General features: G+C 39.8%; 1 protein-coding gene across 1 annotated transcript in view; it reads left to right on the plus strand.

Annotated features, from left to right (window-relative positions):
- Window positions 1-8753: 8753 nt before the first annotated feature.
- The window catches only part of ppm1h (protein phosphatase, Mg2+/Mn2+ dependent, 1H), a 36234-nt gene continuing 25659 nt past the window's right edge, over window positions 8754-19328 (plus strand). The window contains exons 1-2 of the mRNA XM_069161922.1: window positions 8754-9303; window positions 18999-19164. Of these exons, the coding sequence (XP_069018023.1) occupies window positions 9071-9303; window positions 18999-19164 (399 nt within the window). The 5' untranslated portion in view covers window positions 8754-9070. The remainder of the gene's footprint in view (window positions 9304-18998; window positions 19165-19328) is intronic.

A 19328-nucleotide genomic window follows, 5' to 3' on the forward strand; every position in this document is an offset into this window, starting at 1 on the left:
GATTTTGCCATTGAGGCCAAATGAATTACTACAACCTCCAGTCTGAGTTCACTCCCCTGCCATGTGCCATGTCCTTGTGACGCAGTTGTTTTTTCCCCCAATACACAAGTCTGAGCATAACTCACTGCATTGAACTATATACACTACGTGGCTCTGATTATGCTCAGGGGTTGAAAACATATTTTCTCCATACACGGTAATTGGAAAAGGAGTGGCTGTTGTCGGGGTGCTACCTACCTCCATGCCGAAACTGCAGTTTGCCCCAGCTAAAGAAGAGTCGATTCTCAAACGGCTGCATACAAACACAACAATGAACACCACTGCTGGGTTTAATAAGAAGCAACAGGGTTTACTTCAGACCTCCGGGGTAGCGTTTCACCAGAAATTGCGAGACAAGTACAAAAAGATTACTGGACTTGAGGGAAAAAAGGCTGCCTTAGTAAACAAGGTTGAGCTTCAAATTCAAAAAGAGGTGGCAAAGCGAGAGACAACTGACCTGGATGTGGAGATCTTAAAAAAGGGGAGGATGCATACAGATGCCTCCCTAAAAATTCAACAACTGCAAGAAGCTGTTAGAGCAGAAGAGGAAAAGACAAAGGAGGCTGAGGTCCGCCTTGGCCAGCAGATGGAGGAAACCTCCAAAGTTAAGGCGGCTCTGGCCGTAGCTCAAGAACAGCTAGAGGACCAAAGACATCAGTGGAAGGAGGACAGGTCCTGTCTCTGGGCTGAGCGCTTATTGATAGCTTCCAGCATGAGGATGGCAATCGACAAAGCACAGGAAACCCAAGAGAGAGAAAGAGCCCATTGGCACGAGGAAAAGTCCAGCCTCCTTGAAACTATAAGCAACATGAAGGAGGCCCTCGAGGAGAAGAAGAAGGAGACTGAGAAATCCAACACTAAGTTGATGGACAGACTCGAGAACTTGGAAAAGCAGCTGGAAGAAGAGCAAAAGAAAACAAAAAAGAAATCTGGATGGAAGAAATTCCGTCAACTCTTCAAAAGAAATGAAGGGAACCGACCTTAATCTCAACCCTGGCCTCTGCTTCACCTACAATCGCACCCAATTGTCTTGTTTTCTTAAATGCCCCGGTCCCCCTCCATTTTGTTTGTTTGTGTTGTTTTGTCCGACACCCCACCCAACCCCAAAAATAAAATAATAACAAATATAAAAACAAATAACATTTAAATAATGTTCTTTATGTTTTCCTGTGACAATATTCAGTATAATATTAAAAACAATAGGACAGAGTCTGTGTTAAAAAAAAGATTTAGAGACTGTTTAGGCGTCTTAATGCTTTTTTGTTGTTGTTTTCCGTCTATTGTTGTGATTACACAGGTCCCATACAGCTAAAATGTCTTTACTAAAACACTAGTGAACATTTGTTACAGTTTTGAGTCAGATGATTATTGTTTTTGTTATTTTGCCAATAATCCAGCTCTCTCCACTACAGTTTTTATTTTTCATTTGCAGAGACTTGAACTTGCATTGAAGCCCAAGAGTTAGTAAAAGTAGAATTATCAGCTCATGGTTGCCTGCTTCCACCAACCAGTCAAGTTGCAGTTTACATTCATATCTGTCCCGACTCAATACAGTCTGAGTGAGAGGCATGGTATGTGTGTATCAGGCTATCTGTGCAGACTCATTTTTAAAATGTAAAAATCACCAGATTTTTTTTTTTATATTTTAAATTAAAAATCTATACTTTAAATAACATTTGTTCAGGTTGGGATGTTTGCATTTGTAAAATTGTTTTGCACATGTTTTAAATGACTATGTGTGTGGATTGAGTGGTGAGCGGCAGCTGGATGGATGGAGATAGAGGCATCAAAATTGTCAGTGCAGTAGTAGTAGTGGAAGTACCAGTGGTACTACAGTAATAGTAGCCTCAGCAGTTGACACACTGGGAGTACCACTACAAGAAGTCGTGGCAGTGTTAGTGATGTCCTGATGCAATGAACCTGCATAATCACTGTATTGTCTCAGCATTATATTTCAGTCAGAGAACAGAACTTGTGTGAAGCACTGATGTTGTCTCTCCATCTCACACATAAGTGGACAACAAACCTTTGTGATCATCTATACTCATGAATTCACCACCTCCAGATTATTCTCTTCTATAAGCGTGTGTGGGCTCCATCTGTGTCCGTCTGTGAGTTAGTCATCAGTCGGACTAACAGGCTGATGACACACACACACACACACACACACACACACACACACACACACACACACACACACACACACACACACACACACACACACACACACACACACACACACACACACACATTCTTCCAGCCATCCGGACCCTGTCATCACTGATACAATCTTGAGACAGAGCTGAAGAGAGCTGAAGAGAGATGGTGTGCAGGGAGTGGACAAAAAGATAGAAACACTTTGCATTCAATGGAATAACAGTCTTGACACATCCTTTATTCACCAACACTGCAAAATTATGTAATATGGAAAAGGGGTGAGAATAACAGCTGCATTGTGAATGCCTGACACAAACATTTTATGCTCTCATCTCGTCAGGGATTCAAAGTGACTTCCAGATTTAAAGGGAAATTTGGATGATTTCTGCTGGAACACACTGAAAACTTCTGTAAAAGTCTGCGATAGATATAAAGAAGCATTCAAACGACACTGTAGACTTTTGCTGTTATAATATATCCCTGGGACTTCCATTTTTCAGCGTAAGATTTCTTCCTCAGGTATTTATTACATATTGTGTCTCATAAACAAAAGGTGACCTTAAACAATTTGGTTTTTATTTTAGCAGGGATGTCTTACACAGCATTTCATTTGAGTTTTTGTCTCCTTGGATGTCAGTGTCAGTCCCAACCAAAGTGCACTACATGGCCCAAGGTATGTGGACAGCCATACTTACATGAGATGAACAACTTTAAATCCATGAGCTGTGCAGCCTTCGCTCTTCTAAGAAAGCTTTCCCCAATACTTTGGAATTTGGCAGCATTAGTGAGGTCGACCACTGATACTAAAAGATAAAACGAGGCCAGTTAATTAATCTCAGAAGGGTTTAACAGGGTGGAGGTGACGGCTCTGGGCAGACTGGTCATAATCTTCTACATAAGATTGGAGAAACAAAAACCACAGTTGTAAAAAGTAGGAAAAATATATTGACATACGTGGTTCCCAAAGGAATAGTTATAATGACTTTGGTGATGAGGGACTTTTCATCTTGTGACACCAATAGATCAAAAGGTCTCAAATTAGAGACTAAATTCCTGCCTCAAGTGTACTTTGATTTAGATAGCAAACGGCTTAATTGCTAACATCAACTGGAAGTTTTACATATAGTCACTTTTATCCCTTCACCAGATTACAAATGACATCTCCTGTGAAACATGAGTTGATCACAACAGATTTATCAGTTTACTGGATTTATTTAGTATTAAAAAGACAAGAGCCCCTCTCAGTGTTCTGGTAAATATTTACCGCATGATTTATCCAGTCGAAGGTGGAATATATCATCTCCTGCATCCTGGCTCTTTGTGTGTAATTAGGTCAGTAGACCTCTTTGCTGGCAAACTCATGAATTATTGATTGGATATAGCCTGCCAATTTTGCAACTCCTCTTTTATCAGACTTCTTTCATTTTCACTGGGGACACTCTGTATAATGAGTGAGCTCACAGTTTTAATGGGTGTGAAAGTTTCTAAAGATTGAAGATGATGTCACTGAGCGTTCTTGAATATAAACTAGGAACTCTAAGGCTGTCTTATATCTCTGTTATATGTCTGTTTAAACATCACTCAGACTCTTTCTCTGTGGTTTTCGGTGCTCATTTCCATGGTTGAAATTCTAAGAATTCATTTAGATGGATGGGGGACTTTGAGAGACCTGCCACCTGTGTCAAATTACCTCCAGATTATTTTCACTGGCAACATCTTGTTCCAAAGCAGGAAGTAGTTAAATATCATATCTGAGTGAAAAAGCAGCAATGAGTCTTTTTTTTAATGTTTGGATGGGTGCACTGAACCAACAGCGACTTTGGGCCAGATTTTATATCGTGTTGCATTGTCACCACATTCAGTCATGAATAATCACCGTCCCATCAATGTGAAAGTTTATATTTTGCATCTCATAAATTTTATCAAGCAAAATGTCCAAAAAGTAAGAGTAGGAGAATGTCTGATTGAAAAATCAACTAAATGTGAATTACCATTTTACATATAATCATCATATGAAGATTAATTTATTTCACATGACATTAGATGCGATTTTATGGATGGATGGATGGATGGATGGATGGATAGATGGATGGATGGATGGATGGATGGATGGATGGATAGATGGATGTGTTCATACAGTCCATTTACCCAAATTAATTTAGGTTTAATTCAACTCAACTCAACTCAGATGTATTTATATAGCACCTTTCATACAACAATTCATCCCAAAGTGCTTCACGGAGGAAGATAAAATAAACTTAATTCACAAAAAAAAACAAGAGAAAAAGTAGAACAAAGATGAAACAATAAAACATAATTAAAATCCAAACAATGAATAAAAGAGTAAAAATAATAGTTTTTTTCACAGCACTCTGAGTGCTCACAAAACTCTGAGTTTTTGTGGAGATTCTGGGTATAACCAGGAGGGCATCAGTGGAGGATCTGAAGGATCTGCTGGGCACATATCTTAAAAGCAAGTCTGTGAGGTCCATGCAGTGATTTAAAAACGAGCAAAAGAATCTTAAAAACAATTAAGTGACAGGCAACCAGTCTAATGACATTTAATCAAATTACTTTGTAGTATCATTGGATTATACGGGTTTAGGAATGGTACAAGAGGCTGTAGGTTTGGGACAATTAAAAAGGTTAATATGGACACGTGTGAACCGAGACTTAAAGCAAATAAGTATGTCTTTTCTTGGGCAGCACAGTGGTGCAATGCTTAGCATGGTTGCCTCACAACAGAAAGGTTCTAGGTTCAAATCTGGGCCTGTGGCTTTCTGTGTGGACTTAGCATTTTCTCCCTGTGCCTGCATGGGTTCTCTCCAGATACTCCAGCTTCCCCTCACCATCCAAAAACATGCACCTCAGGTTAATTGGTGGTTCTACAAATTGCCCTTAGGTGTGAATGCTCTTTGTTTCTGTGTGGCCCTGTGATGGACCTGTCCAGGGTGTAACCCTGCCTTCACCCAAAGTGAGCTGGGATAGGCTCCAGCCCCCCCCCTCCCCCCTCCCCCCGTGACCCTGTTCAGGATAAAGCAGATAATGAAAGTATGTCTCACGGAACTGGAGACGATAAGTGACTATGATACTAAACTTTTGCACTTTTATTCTGCCTGAAGGCTTGTTGACAGAAGCAGACTTTGTCCAAATGGCAATGGCAATTTGTTTCCAGTGAACCTTATGACTCACCAGGTGAGTCTGAGCCAGTATCCAACAGTCTTTCTACCATTACACGGAGAGTGTTTTTTTAAGCCATTCAAAGATATGATCTTAAACTTCACCCTCCAACGCTGCAGCTCCACAAACAGAAAGAAGCCTTTGAGTCAAACTTGTGGGTTGGCTGGTCTGCAGAATGTGGTATTGAAAAACAAATAATTTTCTAGGGTTTATTTCTCCAAAATACAGCTCTAATGTCCAGACACACATCCTAGTGGGTTGGCTTCACGCGCAGCCAACCAGATTTCCTCTGACTCTAAGGCCAGAGAAAACTGCAGTAAGAATATTAAACAATAATAATACCAACGTAACACCAGACAAGTGACACGTGATATTGAATAAATGTGTCCAGATGTGTCGTATATATTTACTTTATTACAGAACTCAACTTTTTACTGCAGTTTGACAGCAGTCACTTATTTTGAAACTTTAGTGAATTCGCTTTGAGGAAATGAGTCACAATCAAAACATATTTATTGGAGGGCATATCTGAATTTCACTTGGAGTTTTTGCCATTTATACTTGTCTTTTCTTTTGTGTGCTTTTTTCCACTAATTTATTTGACTTTAATTGGCAATAATTTACATCCATGTTCTATTTGTTTTCATTGGAAACTGCTCTTTTACTGCAAATTATTATCATTATTATGACTAAGGTCACATTTCATTTACTGTACAAATTCCTTGTTTTCTTTTGTCTCCATTGCAGTCTTGGCTGTCCAGTCTTCCACACGGACAGAGAAGTTTTTATCAGGTTGTTTTTAGGGGTAGCAATGTTGCATCAATACAGATGGCATGAATCAATATTTCATAATATAAATAAATGAATTTGTCAGGGTTATGCAAAATTCATGTCAGGTTTTTATGACAGTTGGTCAAGTCTGCCTGCTTAACAATTTCATTATGCTGCAATAAAAATGACTGAAGTCAGAAGAAAAGACTTGATTTTATTAAATACAAGACATATTGACAAAGTTTTCCTTTGGGGACATAATTTGCAGTTGAACAAGGTAATAAATCAAAATGTATGTAATTGCAATTACTCAGCATTTAGTTAAATGTTTTAAATTGTAATGATATCATATTGTGATCGCACTGTATCGTGGGGCTTCTGGTGGTTCCCACACCCAGTACTGCAGTACAGTGAGCATGCCAAAGTCAGCTGATGGACACTCACAATGTCTTCCTGTGTGTGTGTGAGTGTGTCTGTTTGCGCGAGTGTGTCTGTGTGTGTGAGTGTGTCTGTGTGCGTGTGAGTGTGTCTGTGTGTGTGAGTGTGTGTGTGAGTGTGTGTGTGTGTGTGTGTGTGTGTGTGTGTGTGTGTGTGTGTGAGTGTGTCTGTGTGCGTGTGATAAAGGGAGAGAACGTGATGCAGACAAGAAGGACATAAAGTCAGAGTTTATGGGAGTGTGAACTACTTTCATTTTATCTTACAGTATTCTTCTTTATGAGGACAAGCATGTTGCTGCACAAGAAAATGGAAATCATTTTAGATGTATATGTTTTTTGCGGTGTTGGTGGGGTAACGTGATTATGGTTTATAGACCAGACAGATTACTGTAATTACTGTATATCCGGCTTGTGCTCCGAGTTAACCTCCTTCTTTTTTGGTGGCTCTCTTTAACAGCTCCAAAAAAGGAGAATTGAGAATTGTTTATAAAGCTGCTTTTCAACTAATGACCTGTTTCAACAATCCGCTCCAAATATTACGTCTGTCTGGGATCTGACTCCAGCTGAGAAACACAACTAAATACTATGTATTCATTATATATTTGTGATTTATCAATTGACTAAATTCAGCAGTTATGCTTTCCTCTCTGAGGTCCAACTGACCCTATAAATGATTAAAATCATCGAACGGTAAAATAAATTATATTGCACTGTATCCTGCACCAGGAAACCCAAACTGCTGCACAGAAATACAATGAAACAGAATAAGTAAGAGCATAAGGAGTAAGAACCAGAAAATTAATAGGAGGATTAAAGTCTAAAAAGAACAACAAAAAAAAACATAAAAACATTGAAAACCAAGCAGACATTGGCAAATAAAGAAGACAATTAAATAAAAGAAACTGTTGAAGGTTAAGTCTTTAGTTTAGCTTTTGAAACTGCTCAGAAAAATGCTGAATAACATTAATTAAAAGCAACTGCAGAGAAATAAATCTTTACCTTAGATTTGAAAACACTGAGACTGAATTCCAGTTTTTGGTTCTCTGACTCTTGTTCCGGTGTTGGACAGTATTGTGGCTAAAAGATGCTTTGAAAATGTTTGTTTTAGTCCTGGGAACAGCTAATAGTCCCGAGCCAGCAGGTCTTCAGGGTTCATACTGGACTAGTAGATTATTTGGACCTATAGCCATTCAGTGATTTATGGACAGGTAAATTGATCCTTTAATGAACTGGTAGCCAATAAAGAGATCTGATAACTGGAGTTATGTGCCAAGGGATACCAACCAAGGGATGACTCAAAAAGAAGAAATGAACATGGTTATAGAATGACATTAGAAAGAAAAAAAAGCCCAGATTTAAGTCTCATTTCAACCTTTTACCCTCCCCTGCAGAATGGGCGAGAAAACCCTCAAACATCTCACAAATGAAGGACTTCTGCATGGAGGAGTGGTCAGAGACTGGAGGACAATTATGCAAAATGTTCCCAAAAAGGAAGCAACACTAGCTTCTGATGCCAAGAGTGTATTACTTACTTTTCCCACTGAAAACTATTTGGCCTACTTAGTCCTTTATCTGTTGACATTGACTCAAAGAGGGTCAAAATGTTTGCTTGTCCAACAGTTTCAGAAGTATATGTTACGGGTCCCCGGGATGAAGTCCATATGTTTAATATGGACATACAGTCCATACGTTTAAATTACATTAATTATCACTTAAATTCCTAAACTCATGTTCTACATATCAAGTCTCTAAAAATAAACAATGACACATTACCATAAATGTGGTCACATTTTTGGGTGTGCCACTTGTTTTTTCACATGATTGTAAATCTTGAAATCAAGACCTTAAGAAAAAACTAAAATGGAAACAACCTAACTGGTTTTGCATCATTCAAATTTAGCATTTTTTTTGTGGGACACACAAATACAAAGAGCACAACCAGGCCACACTGAAAGCAAGGCTTAGATTGCTGCATGATTACCATGTTGGTGTTTTAGATTAGGTGTGGGTGGGCATATATGTATGTATGTATGTGTGTGTGTGTGTGTGTGTGTGTGTGTGTGTGTGTGTGTGTGTGTGTGTGTGTGTTTTCCTATGAAGGTCCAGTTTTGTGTGTCAGTCCTCTGCGTTGTCATACAGCACCCATTGGTCCGCTGCACTTTACCCGCGAGGTAATCGTCACTTGGGGATTACGCACCTTTGACCTCCAGCACTGTCAACAGTAAGCTGCTCACCGAGACTCCAGTGCGAGCAAATCGACCAGCAGCAACCGGTTCGTCACATGATCAGCGTGCAGCGCAGCCTGCCTGAGTGTGTTCAGCTTTTATTTCCGCGTTCACAGAGGGAGCGCAGACCTGAATGAGATCCGCCGGTCGCTCACTGTCCGCCTTACACGCCGCGAAACTGCGTCGCCGAGCGGGTATCTGTCTGGCGGGGGGATCGTCCTCACGCAATCGCATCGCCTGGTCCCACGCTGCTGCAGGACCATGCTCACGCGGGTGAAATCGGCGGTGGCCAATTTTATGGGAGGCATGATGGCTGGTGGCTCCAACGGAGAGCATCCGGGCGGCTCGGATCTGCCGCTGAAATACCCGTACAGCAGACCGGAGTTCCTGGGACTGTCGCCGGACGAGGTCGAGTGCTCGGCGGATCACATAGCGAGACCGATCCTCATCCTGAAGGAGACCAAACGGCTGCCGTGGTCCACCGGCTACGCAGAGTGAGTAACCTGTATGCGTCCATCTTTTTCTTGCACAGCAAACACACAGCATCCTTTGGAAGTGAGCGCGTCCTTCCTGGACCACTGAGGCGTAAACAGAAACACTAGCCGCTCTTATTATTATTATTATTATTATTATTATTATTATTATTATTACTATTATAGCCCGTTTCAGGTTTATTTTACATTTACAATAGACCGAAGTGCATCAGCTGGCCTTTCCCGGTATTCCTCCACCTTGCAATATAAACATGAAGGTTTCCCATGGGGATGCCAAGACGAGCACATACAATTACCAAGCTGAAGGTCGCTATGATCTCTCCTTTATAGTCATACAAGAAAGGCTTATCATTGTAGTAGGAAATGGAAAGATGCCATAAAGTAGGCTGTATCATAAGGTCACTGAAAACTGACTGAATTATAAGAGATTATAGTGGTTTATGTGAGAGGAGGAGTGCACTCTTGGATAATCTCTCAACCTGTTTCAGTCGTGTCACGTGTGGATATAATTTGAATCAGTTTACATTTGCATGTTGTTGAACACCACATGCATGTCTCAGTAAATCTAATAAAACCTGGTCATACCCTTTAGATGTATATTACATGTCATCCTATTGTTACTTGACAACTGAGACCAGAATCGCAACGTAAGATAGTCTGTTGAAATATTGATATCACATCTTCTATTTAGGCAATCAGAATCCATTTCGAGGATGTAGCAACCTGGTGGTGTTGCATTCAAGATTGACATGTAATGAACAGCATTTAGTGCAGCTGCATGAGTCATGAAGTTGTTCTGCTGCTCCTATAAACTGAGTGGTTAGTCTGTGAGCGCTGAGCCAGAGAACAACTTGGCAGAACATGAGAAAATTCTGCTTTGGTGGAATACTTTGACTATTTTTAATGCCAGAACACAGGAGAGGAAGTTACTTCATTTGCATGCAGCTGTTTCCTAGCGTCAGGCTTAAACAATACCTACAAACAAACAAAACAACTAGTTTACTTTTCATTACATGTATGTACCGCTCAAGAACGTATGATTATTATTGTCTGTTGCCTGAGAGTCACACTCATGCAGTCCCACATAAAGTAGCAGGGCCTGGTGGTCTCATAACTATAGAGGTCACAGTTCAGTGCTTGAGGCGATCCTCAAACTCCATAGTGTGTGACAGGCCAGTTTAGTGCCCTGAATTTACAAGTTCACAAGGAGGAGTTTGTTTATCCTGCGGTTTTCCCTCCTGACATGAAGTCTATTCTTCATGCTGTTGATAGGAGATGGAGTGCCTGTATTCCTGTGAGCTTAATTGTGTAATCGATGATATTAAATGTTCAGTGAGAGCACCCTGTGCAGAAACTCCCCTCGTCTTTCTGCATCTGATGTTTCAAGTTTGGTCGTCTTGTTGTGAATCCTTTTTAGATGTTCAAATGAAGGTCGTCTAAATTCAACGAAGGCTGCCGGCTGGTACACTTTTCTTTTGACAGAACTGTGTTTACTTGTGAACCCTTCTGAAACAGAGCAGAGACGGGGGATATACAGTCCTCTTAATAATCTTTTGATTACTTATTCTTTTGTTTTATCCATAAAATGTCAGACAACAGTGAGAAATGAACCTTATAGTTTCTTAAAAGTGGTGATGTCTTGAAATTGCTAGTTTTGTCTGAGCAGCACTTCAAACCCCCACATTTGTAATTTAATGTGATTTAGATCCCAGATAAACAGTAAAGCCTACATTTCAGGAGCTGTCACCACAGTTCTTGCTTGATCTCTTTAAAAAAAAATAATGCTTATTAATTTTCTTCTAATCAACTAAGTGATAAATTGACGGTTTCGGTACTAAAAGAGATCTATATGGTCTCCGCTTCGTATAGAGTGAAGAAATCCTGTGAAATTGTTGGAATCTCATTCACACCCTCCTTTAAGCGTCATCATGCTAATCTACCATGAAGAATTTTTAATCTCAAAACAGAAAAGAAAGGACCATAATTCGCTTCTGTTTTTAGAAACCATCAACCACTCACATATATTTTAACATATAAGTCCTACATTTTTTTTTTTCAGTAGATGTTGTGTTCATTATTTAAACTGTAGCATGTAAAAATCCACATATTTAACTGGGATGCATAATTCTCCAAGATCAATTCAATAGCTCTACTATAGATGTGATACTCCTCCCAGCAGTGTGTGTGTGTGTGTGTCAGATGGCGTAGCATCAGCCAGGACCGAGCCATGCTGGGGATTTGTCAACAGCTGGCTGACCAGCAGGCTCTGTTGTTGTGAAATTTCACTGCCAGCTGAGAAAACCTGAGCCCACACGGGATGAGGTGATCCGTACAGATCCATTCAGGAGGGTGCAGACACAGTGGATCACTGATAACTCTGATCAAGCTAAAAGCCTGGATAGATGCATCGGAGGACATTATGGGGAGCGCTCATGTGTGGCGCTTCTATAAAGTTACTGCTGTGTCATGTATACGTGGTAGATGTAACATAGATTGTTAATGAATGACTGATAGGAATGCACCAAACTTCAACTTCAACTTTTGAATTGTCTTCTTTACAACCCAAACCGGCCGAGGCAGAACTGAGTCTGGTTCTGTCGGAGGTTTTTCTCGCTTAAAGAGGAGATTTTTCCTCCAGCTTACGTAATTGTTGAATTTTTGGGTTCCTCTGTATGAAGTTGTAAAATTCTGTTGTAAGGACTTTAAAGTGTTAATTGCCCTAAAATAACATGTGATGTGATTTTGTGCTATATAAATAAAATTAAATAGAACTGGCACTCTTGATTTGATTTTTACATTGAAGGAATGGTTTAAAGGTGAACTGTGATGTCAATAAATGTGTTTATTCAAATCTGCCGATATTCAGACTATATGAGAAACATTTAATCCATTTTCTAAGAAAAGTGACTGATTTGAAGAAGACTAGAAATAGGGAGTAAATTCTGAGTGTCGGATCACGCAGGATGAGTCCCCCCCACCCTCCCGCTTTGAGTGTTATCCTCGGTTACTGCGTTGCTCCCAGCAGACACAGGATGAGCAGTCCTGCTTTATGAGGAGGATTCTGATGCACCGCTGCCTCTGAGTGGGTGCACTGTCTGGTTCAGTGAGCACGATCATTTGAATGGATCAGTGAGTATTGCTCACTCCCAACTTGTGTCACCCTCAGTTCTCCAGCACTTTTACACGTCTCACTTCTGCAGAGAGGCTACATTCACTGCAGCTCTTCTCTGCAGGTGGGTCCCCCCCCCCCCCCCCCCCCAAAAAAAAAACATGCTGACCACTCATGAGTGTTGTTTGTGTGCTCAACTCACATCACTGCCACGCTGCATGTTACTTGGTGTTTCCAAAAGTTGAGGAGACAAGGGGGGGGTGGGGGTGGGGGGTTCATCTGGTGTCAACTACGTGGAGTTTACCCAGGTGTGTGGTCATGGTCACCTAATGAACCCATCACTTGCTAGGTCTTTACAAGGGTCCTAAATATGAATCACATAGAAGGCATGGAAATAAAGTAGCAGCAGGGTTTGGACATAAACGGGTGATGTGTTGGATTGTGTATTATAGTACAGTAACAATAAGAAAAAGTGCAACATCACTGTCATATTGTGTTGAGTGTAAGAAAAACATACTTGGAGAGCACCTGAGAGGTTATAATTGAAGAGAGTAGTTAGCCAGTTTACGATAAGAGCAGACAAACCTGTGCTAAATCAATTTCTTAAACTTCTGATCTTGTGTTTTTGGTTTTGGAAAGACAATTAGAACTTTCATGTCTGTCCACTTACATTTAATTGGAGGTTTGCTGTTTGGGGGAGGGCTTCAGCTGAAGATCTATGGCCTGTACCACTTAAAAGTGAACATTTCCTTCACTTGTTTTGCCCTCCACTTCACTCCTTAAGAATTTTTCTCCAAAATCCAAGTAACGGTGATTTAATTTTCTCTTTCTTCAGTCTAATATACAGACATAAATATCAAGGTGAACAAATATGTCCCAGAATCCTTTGCTCCGGTAGTAATACAATTTTTTTTTTTTGTCTGAGGACATAATTGATTTTTATAATAGTAGGATCAAGACTTGTGTACTCCAAGTTGTTGTCTGGTAGGAGAACGGCGAGGGGAGGGACAGATCAGATGGAAGTGGGGTTGAATGCACAGTTCTCATGAGAACAGATCAAAAGCATTTGTATAGTTGACAACCATTCTGCTACACCAGAGGTGCACAAATTATTTTCTATGAACGGCCGGAAATTTATCTGGATGGAGATGTTAATGTTACGTGAAATTACACTTCTTTAAAATGTGACATTTTTGGCAGAAAATTAACATTCTAAATCTAAAATAAAATTTTAAAATAACAAAAAAATGACTCTTTAATCTGATAATAGTAATTTCATTATTTTGCAGAAATTTCAGTCAAAACCAGTTGTCTTGCCAATTCTTTCTAAATTTTCTTCTGTCAATGTGCCACTACTTCGATCTCTCATCTTGACCGGCAGAACAAAGTCAGTGACGTAGGACACACTAACAGCACATGAGCATTAGCATTTGGGCTCCGTTAATAGCAAAGATCTAATATTAATGATGGAGTGGCAAAAACGTGGTCCAAATGGCCTTCACCTCGTCTTAGCTGCAGCTCTCCTCTTTCCTCTCTTCACATCCTCCACCAAAAAGAGTAGTAGCACTGAGCGAGCAGAGATCAGTTGTGACAAAGCTGTCCCACCCACTCATTCATTCACTTATTCTCTCACTGACCCAGACCCATTAACACTGCAACCTCAGCAGTAGTCCGATCAATACTTAATCAATACGCGTGTCTGTAAGCCAAACACCCGGGCCACCACGCTACGCTGTATGTTTTGTCTGCAGGTCAGCAGACATTTATACATGACGGCATGTCGATGCCTCGGCTCAGAAGTAGACTGCAGCTAGAGGCAATATTCAGAGTTAAAATATGCGCTCAGGGAACAGAGGTGAGAACGAGGCAGCTCCAGAGTGTTTATAACAATTACAGTGTGAAGTAAGGGGTTGTTAAATAGAATTGAGGCCTGTTCAGCAAACATTTCCAAGATATAGAAGGATTGTGTTTTTAACAACATAAACATGGCTTAAATGAGCTTTCTCTGTTTTCACTGGAGCATTATCTTCACTGTAGCTCTTTTCCTCTGTGCATTTTTTTCATACTTTCCTATTATGAAGAAGCCACATAAGGTTAATGTCACACTCAGCTGTGGAGAGGAGGCACATGAGCAGCACTTCATACACACAAAGCTTCCCAGTGCTCGATCACATGATGCAGCACATGTTCTTGTGTTGTTTCTGCTACATCAACACAGCTCACCGCTCTAAGGCGAGAACATAATCCTGTTGTGGTTCAGTGCCAGTTTTCCTTAATCTGGTTCCAAAACATGAGTACAAAAGAGGTGTTACACTTCGCTAATCAAATCTTCATCATTATCTTAAAGAATGGGTTCAATCTTAATAATATTCTGTGGAAGAAGCAGTCGAAAAGGAAGCAGGGGTCTACAGCCACTGTAGACTATTAGGACTATAGCAAAGAAGAGATATCTAAAAATAGATTATTGTTATTGCAATTGTTTCAGTGTATAAATGCAGTACAGTAAATAAACATGTGTCAGCAAGAGCCATGTGCTCCATAAAGAAAAAACAACAACAAAAACCCTCACTTGAAATGTGTTCGTGTGGAAATGTCATTATGGAACTTGTAAAACTTTGAACTGGATGTGATGAAACACAAAAGCCACTTTGAATTAAAGGGAAGATGGAAGTTCTCAAATCCATTATTGGCCATACAGTGTTTCAGTAGCAAACCTGAAAGGCTATAATTATCTGTGCTCATTGCCTCCCGGGCAGTTTTTTGTGTGCTCTTCATTGTGCAACAGGGTGGCAACAAAGAACGACCCAGAGCCGAGCTATGCTTTAATATTAAAACATTTTACACTCTCTGGTTAGTAATATTCAAGTATCGGTCAGTCTAAAATTACAACTTGTGATAATCTTAAATCCTGATCAGTCTTTCCATCATGTTTGCAAAATAAGAAGTTAGTAAAATATTAAAAATACCCATCACATAATCCCAGAGTGCAACATTTGTTAAACCAAAACACCAAAATATAGAAACGACCACGATAACAGAGAACAGGAAATCTTCACATGTTGGAAGCTGAACCAGTAAATGTTTGAAAAAAAAAAAAGGCATTCAATAATTAATTGCATGTAAAAATGATAATTTGTTTGTTTTCTGTTGCACATTGTTTCACCAGTAGTTGTATTTTGTATTTTGTATTAGTATTATAGTATTATTACATCATATAGATGAATTTGAAAGTATTTACTTGTGGATTTGGCTCTAAATTCAAATATATAGTATTACGATATCCCTAAAATCAGACACCCCGGTGGTCTCCTCCTATGTCTTTGGAGCAAAACTTAAGATGTTAGTAAAAATAATCTCCAAACAAAAGCAGGAATCCTGTCGATTACAACCCTGACAAGATAATTAAGCTCCGGCCGTCGCCTTAGACGTGAAGAAATGAAATGAGATAACCGAATCTGACAGCCCTGCTCTCGGACACAGTTTGTGCCTCGGGGTGTGGATGGCTTTTACTCTCATATTGGAGATGAAAGCCTTGAAAGCTCAACTGTTGTTAATCTTGTGATCTTCCAGGGTCAAAGCAACGTCACTCCCTGCAGTGCTTTGGTCTCAGACACGCATGATGGTGTAAGAAGGTTGTGGCCTTAAAGGCACATCCTGTTGGTTTTCTTTTAAACTATTAAATCACAAATAATTCTTAATTAATACTTAATATTAGTGTTTCTTATTTTCTAGAGCGTACCACCATTTCATAGACTGCTTTTCAAAGCTTGTGGGAAACAAATTAAAACCTGAGAGCTGGCAAACGTCTCAATATAACAAACAGCTTCACAATAGTGTTTACCTTCGGGCTGGACTGATGACACGAGGCAGCCAGTTCTCAAACATCAAATTCTAAAGCGCTTTGTCATTTTTCTTTCATCAGCCCACAGTAATGTAATCAACAAGTGAAGTAAGCTAAATGTTTGCTTTCGTAAATCAGTTATCTCCAGCAGGTTTCAAGTCTCAGCAAGTTGATTTTTAAAAGGGAACAGATGCTGCCTTTGAGGTTGGATATCTAACAGTTGGTGAGATGTGAAGAATAAGACAGGGAATTAAAAAAAAAACAGCAATAAAAAAAAGCCACAATAAAAAATGACTTAATTTTTTGGTGACTAAATAAACAACAATACATTTTTACAAATTTAAAAAAGGTGAACTCAAAGGTTGCCTTCACAACAACAGTTTAGATTTGGTTTGATCAGCAACTTTTGTTTTGAAGCCTCTCGTCAGGCATTTTGTCCGGGGGCCATTTTGTTTGTCTGGAGCCAGACGTGATCATATTTGGATGAAATTTGAATGAGCGAGTGGTGGAGCCACAGACTGTACATAATAGTGGACGTAGCTTCTGGGTCTGAACAGTGAGGCTAGTGTGGAAATGCCTAAAACCGCAATACCACCCAGGGCCACTAAGGGTTGTTTCCAAAACATTTCTGGCTCCATAGACTCTCATTCAACTTCTCATGAAATATTAAGTCAAAACATTTTTTCCAAAACTCATTTTGGTGTCATTCGCTAAATTATAATAATTATTATTATTTGTTTTCTGGTGGTCCATCTGGAAATAATACCATCATTAGTTAGATATTAGGCCTTTAAAAGCTATATATTTGGGGGTATGCCTGTTTGATTGACAGGCCTGTGGTGCAGTCAGGTCTCCACTATAGGTGGGCATGCGTAGCGTCCTCAGTGTCGAATCAGATCCACCGCTCGCTCCTCCCTGAGCTCATCCAATTATGTTCATTTGTGGCGCCAAACTAACAAGATGACGACGGCAAAAATACCAAATTCCAGGATTTATAACAGCAGCACCATCAACACTTAATGGGTGACGTCATGGTTGGTTGCCGCTTATATGGATCTGATTGAGAAGACATTGCCTGCCCACCTTATTCAGGAAACCTGACCCAGGCATGTCAATCAATCCAGACATGCAAACCAAACCAAACACACTTGTCTTTAAGGCCTAATATCTATTTATTTATAGAGTTATCTTCAGAGGGACCACCACAACACTAATCAGAAGGAGTAAATTAAGTTAATGACATCATAATGACGCATAGAATAAATTTATTTAATGAACAACTTTTTTATTTAAATTGTTTTGACAGTTAATTTAGTTTTGATCACCGATTGACTAATCTTTTCAGCATTATTGTGACAGAGTGAGTACCTTGATATGCTTCTCTCTCTTGTAGATTCACAATAATATTGGGTTAGCTGTGTAGGCAAATATTAAGTATTTGCTTTAATCCCTGGTGGTTACTGACACTATAGGGAGTGTGCTATTATTAGGTTTTCGGATAAGGGAAATGGTGAGTAGCTCATTGTGTAAGTCGTCAATTACAATCAATCTTACGGAGTGAAGGTCGGCCCTGTCAATTTCCTGTCAGTTTTATGACCCAAGGTGTTTTCTTAGCTGGAGACAGAGGGTCCCCGCTCTGCATGTTCATCCTCATGACCATTTAGGATTATTTATATAGGGTCCTCCATCGGGAAGTAATCATTACTGCCTTTCGAATCAAGACTATCACTGGACACATCAGATTTAGAATAACTTGATGTAGTTAAACATGCTAAGAAATATTAAAGGGTCTTTTTTTATTTGTTGAAAAAAAAAAAAAGGTTACAAAAATACATATTCATATTGTGCCCTTGATTATCTAGCCTTCTATTCTGCCCTCACATGCTCTGAATTTCATAAGCTACCATGTTTTAATAGGGCCACTGTAGACCCAACATCTCCGACGATGTGGCTAAATCCAGAATGCCTGGAGTATTGTTAAGCAGCGTGTGCTTGTCCATGACTGCAGCAGCTCACAGCAGTAGTGCACCATCTGCCAGGTGTTGTATAATGCAATATTTATGTCTTCCTGTCCGTTACCCCACAAGCGTGGGACTTCCAATTGAAATGTGTATTTAAAGTTTGTGTATTTGCTTTGTGTATTTCACATTGTCTGACTTTGTTTATGGCAAGAAAGAATAAAGAACAAATATGAAGCTCTCACATGGAAATCGGGATTTATAGTTCGAAGAACATGACGCAGATGGAAAGGTCATCATCTATAGCTGTAGCCATGTGTGGAGCCAAAAATCCCTTATTGTTTAACAGTCTAGAAAGTAGTATCATAATAGTAATAAAGGCAAAGATTTTATATTATAATAGTATATATTTTATTAATATGAATTATACTGTACTTTACTGCAAATATATTTGTATAACACAATACACTTGTATGTATATGTATGTATGTTGTATTTCATACTCACTTCTACCGATATACTTTTATATATATCCACTGTAGTAAACACATCAAGTCTCGTTGAAGTACTGCTAGATTTCCAGATTTCCCTCATAAATATTTTCCAGTGTCATTTATTTTGAATGTGGTATTGTATACCGTGTGTATCGCTTTTTAATATTATATTTGCAGTTTATTTAATGCCTTATTTTTTTTTCTTCTTTTATCTCATATCTTAGATGCGCGATCAAACTGAAGCACCGTTTAAATGCTCTTTTGGGTGCTCTGTCCTCCCTCTCTCTGTGTAGGGTGATCAACGCAGGGAAGAGCACGTTGAACGAGGACCAGGCCTGCTGCGAGGTGCTGCTGGTCAAGAGGAGACCTGCGGGAAGCTCCACGCCCAACCGAACCCCCCAGATCCGCAGGAGGTCTTCCCTGCCTAACGGAGAGGGCCTCAACCTCCGGGAGAACCCGGTGAGTCAAACTGAAGAGATCCACGGGGAAACCTCCTTCAATGACAGATCCATTTTATGACGGGAAGTGATGACTTGAAAGAATACAGAGCAAAGTTTAGAGAGATCTATTGCCTTGCTTATTTTATTCTTATCCTTAGAAGGAATTACATACTGACTGGATGG

Source organism: Embiotoca jacksoni, unplaced genomic scaffold, assembly GCF_022577435.1.
Source record: "Embiotoca jacksoni isolate LCO1_2020_lvr unplaced genomic scaffold, fEmbJac1.0.p SCAF_3, whole genome shotgun sequence".
NCBI lineage: Eukaryota > Metazoa > Chordata > Actinopteri > Embiotocidae > Embiotoca > Embiotoca jacksoni.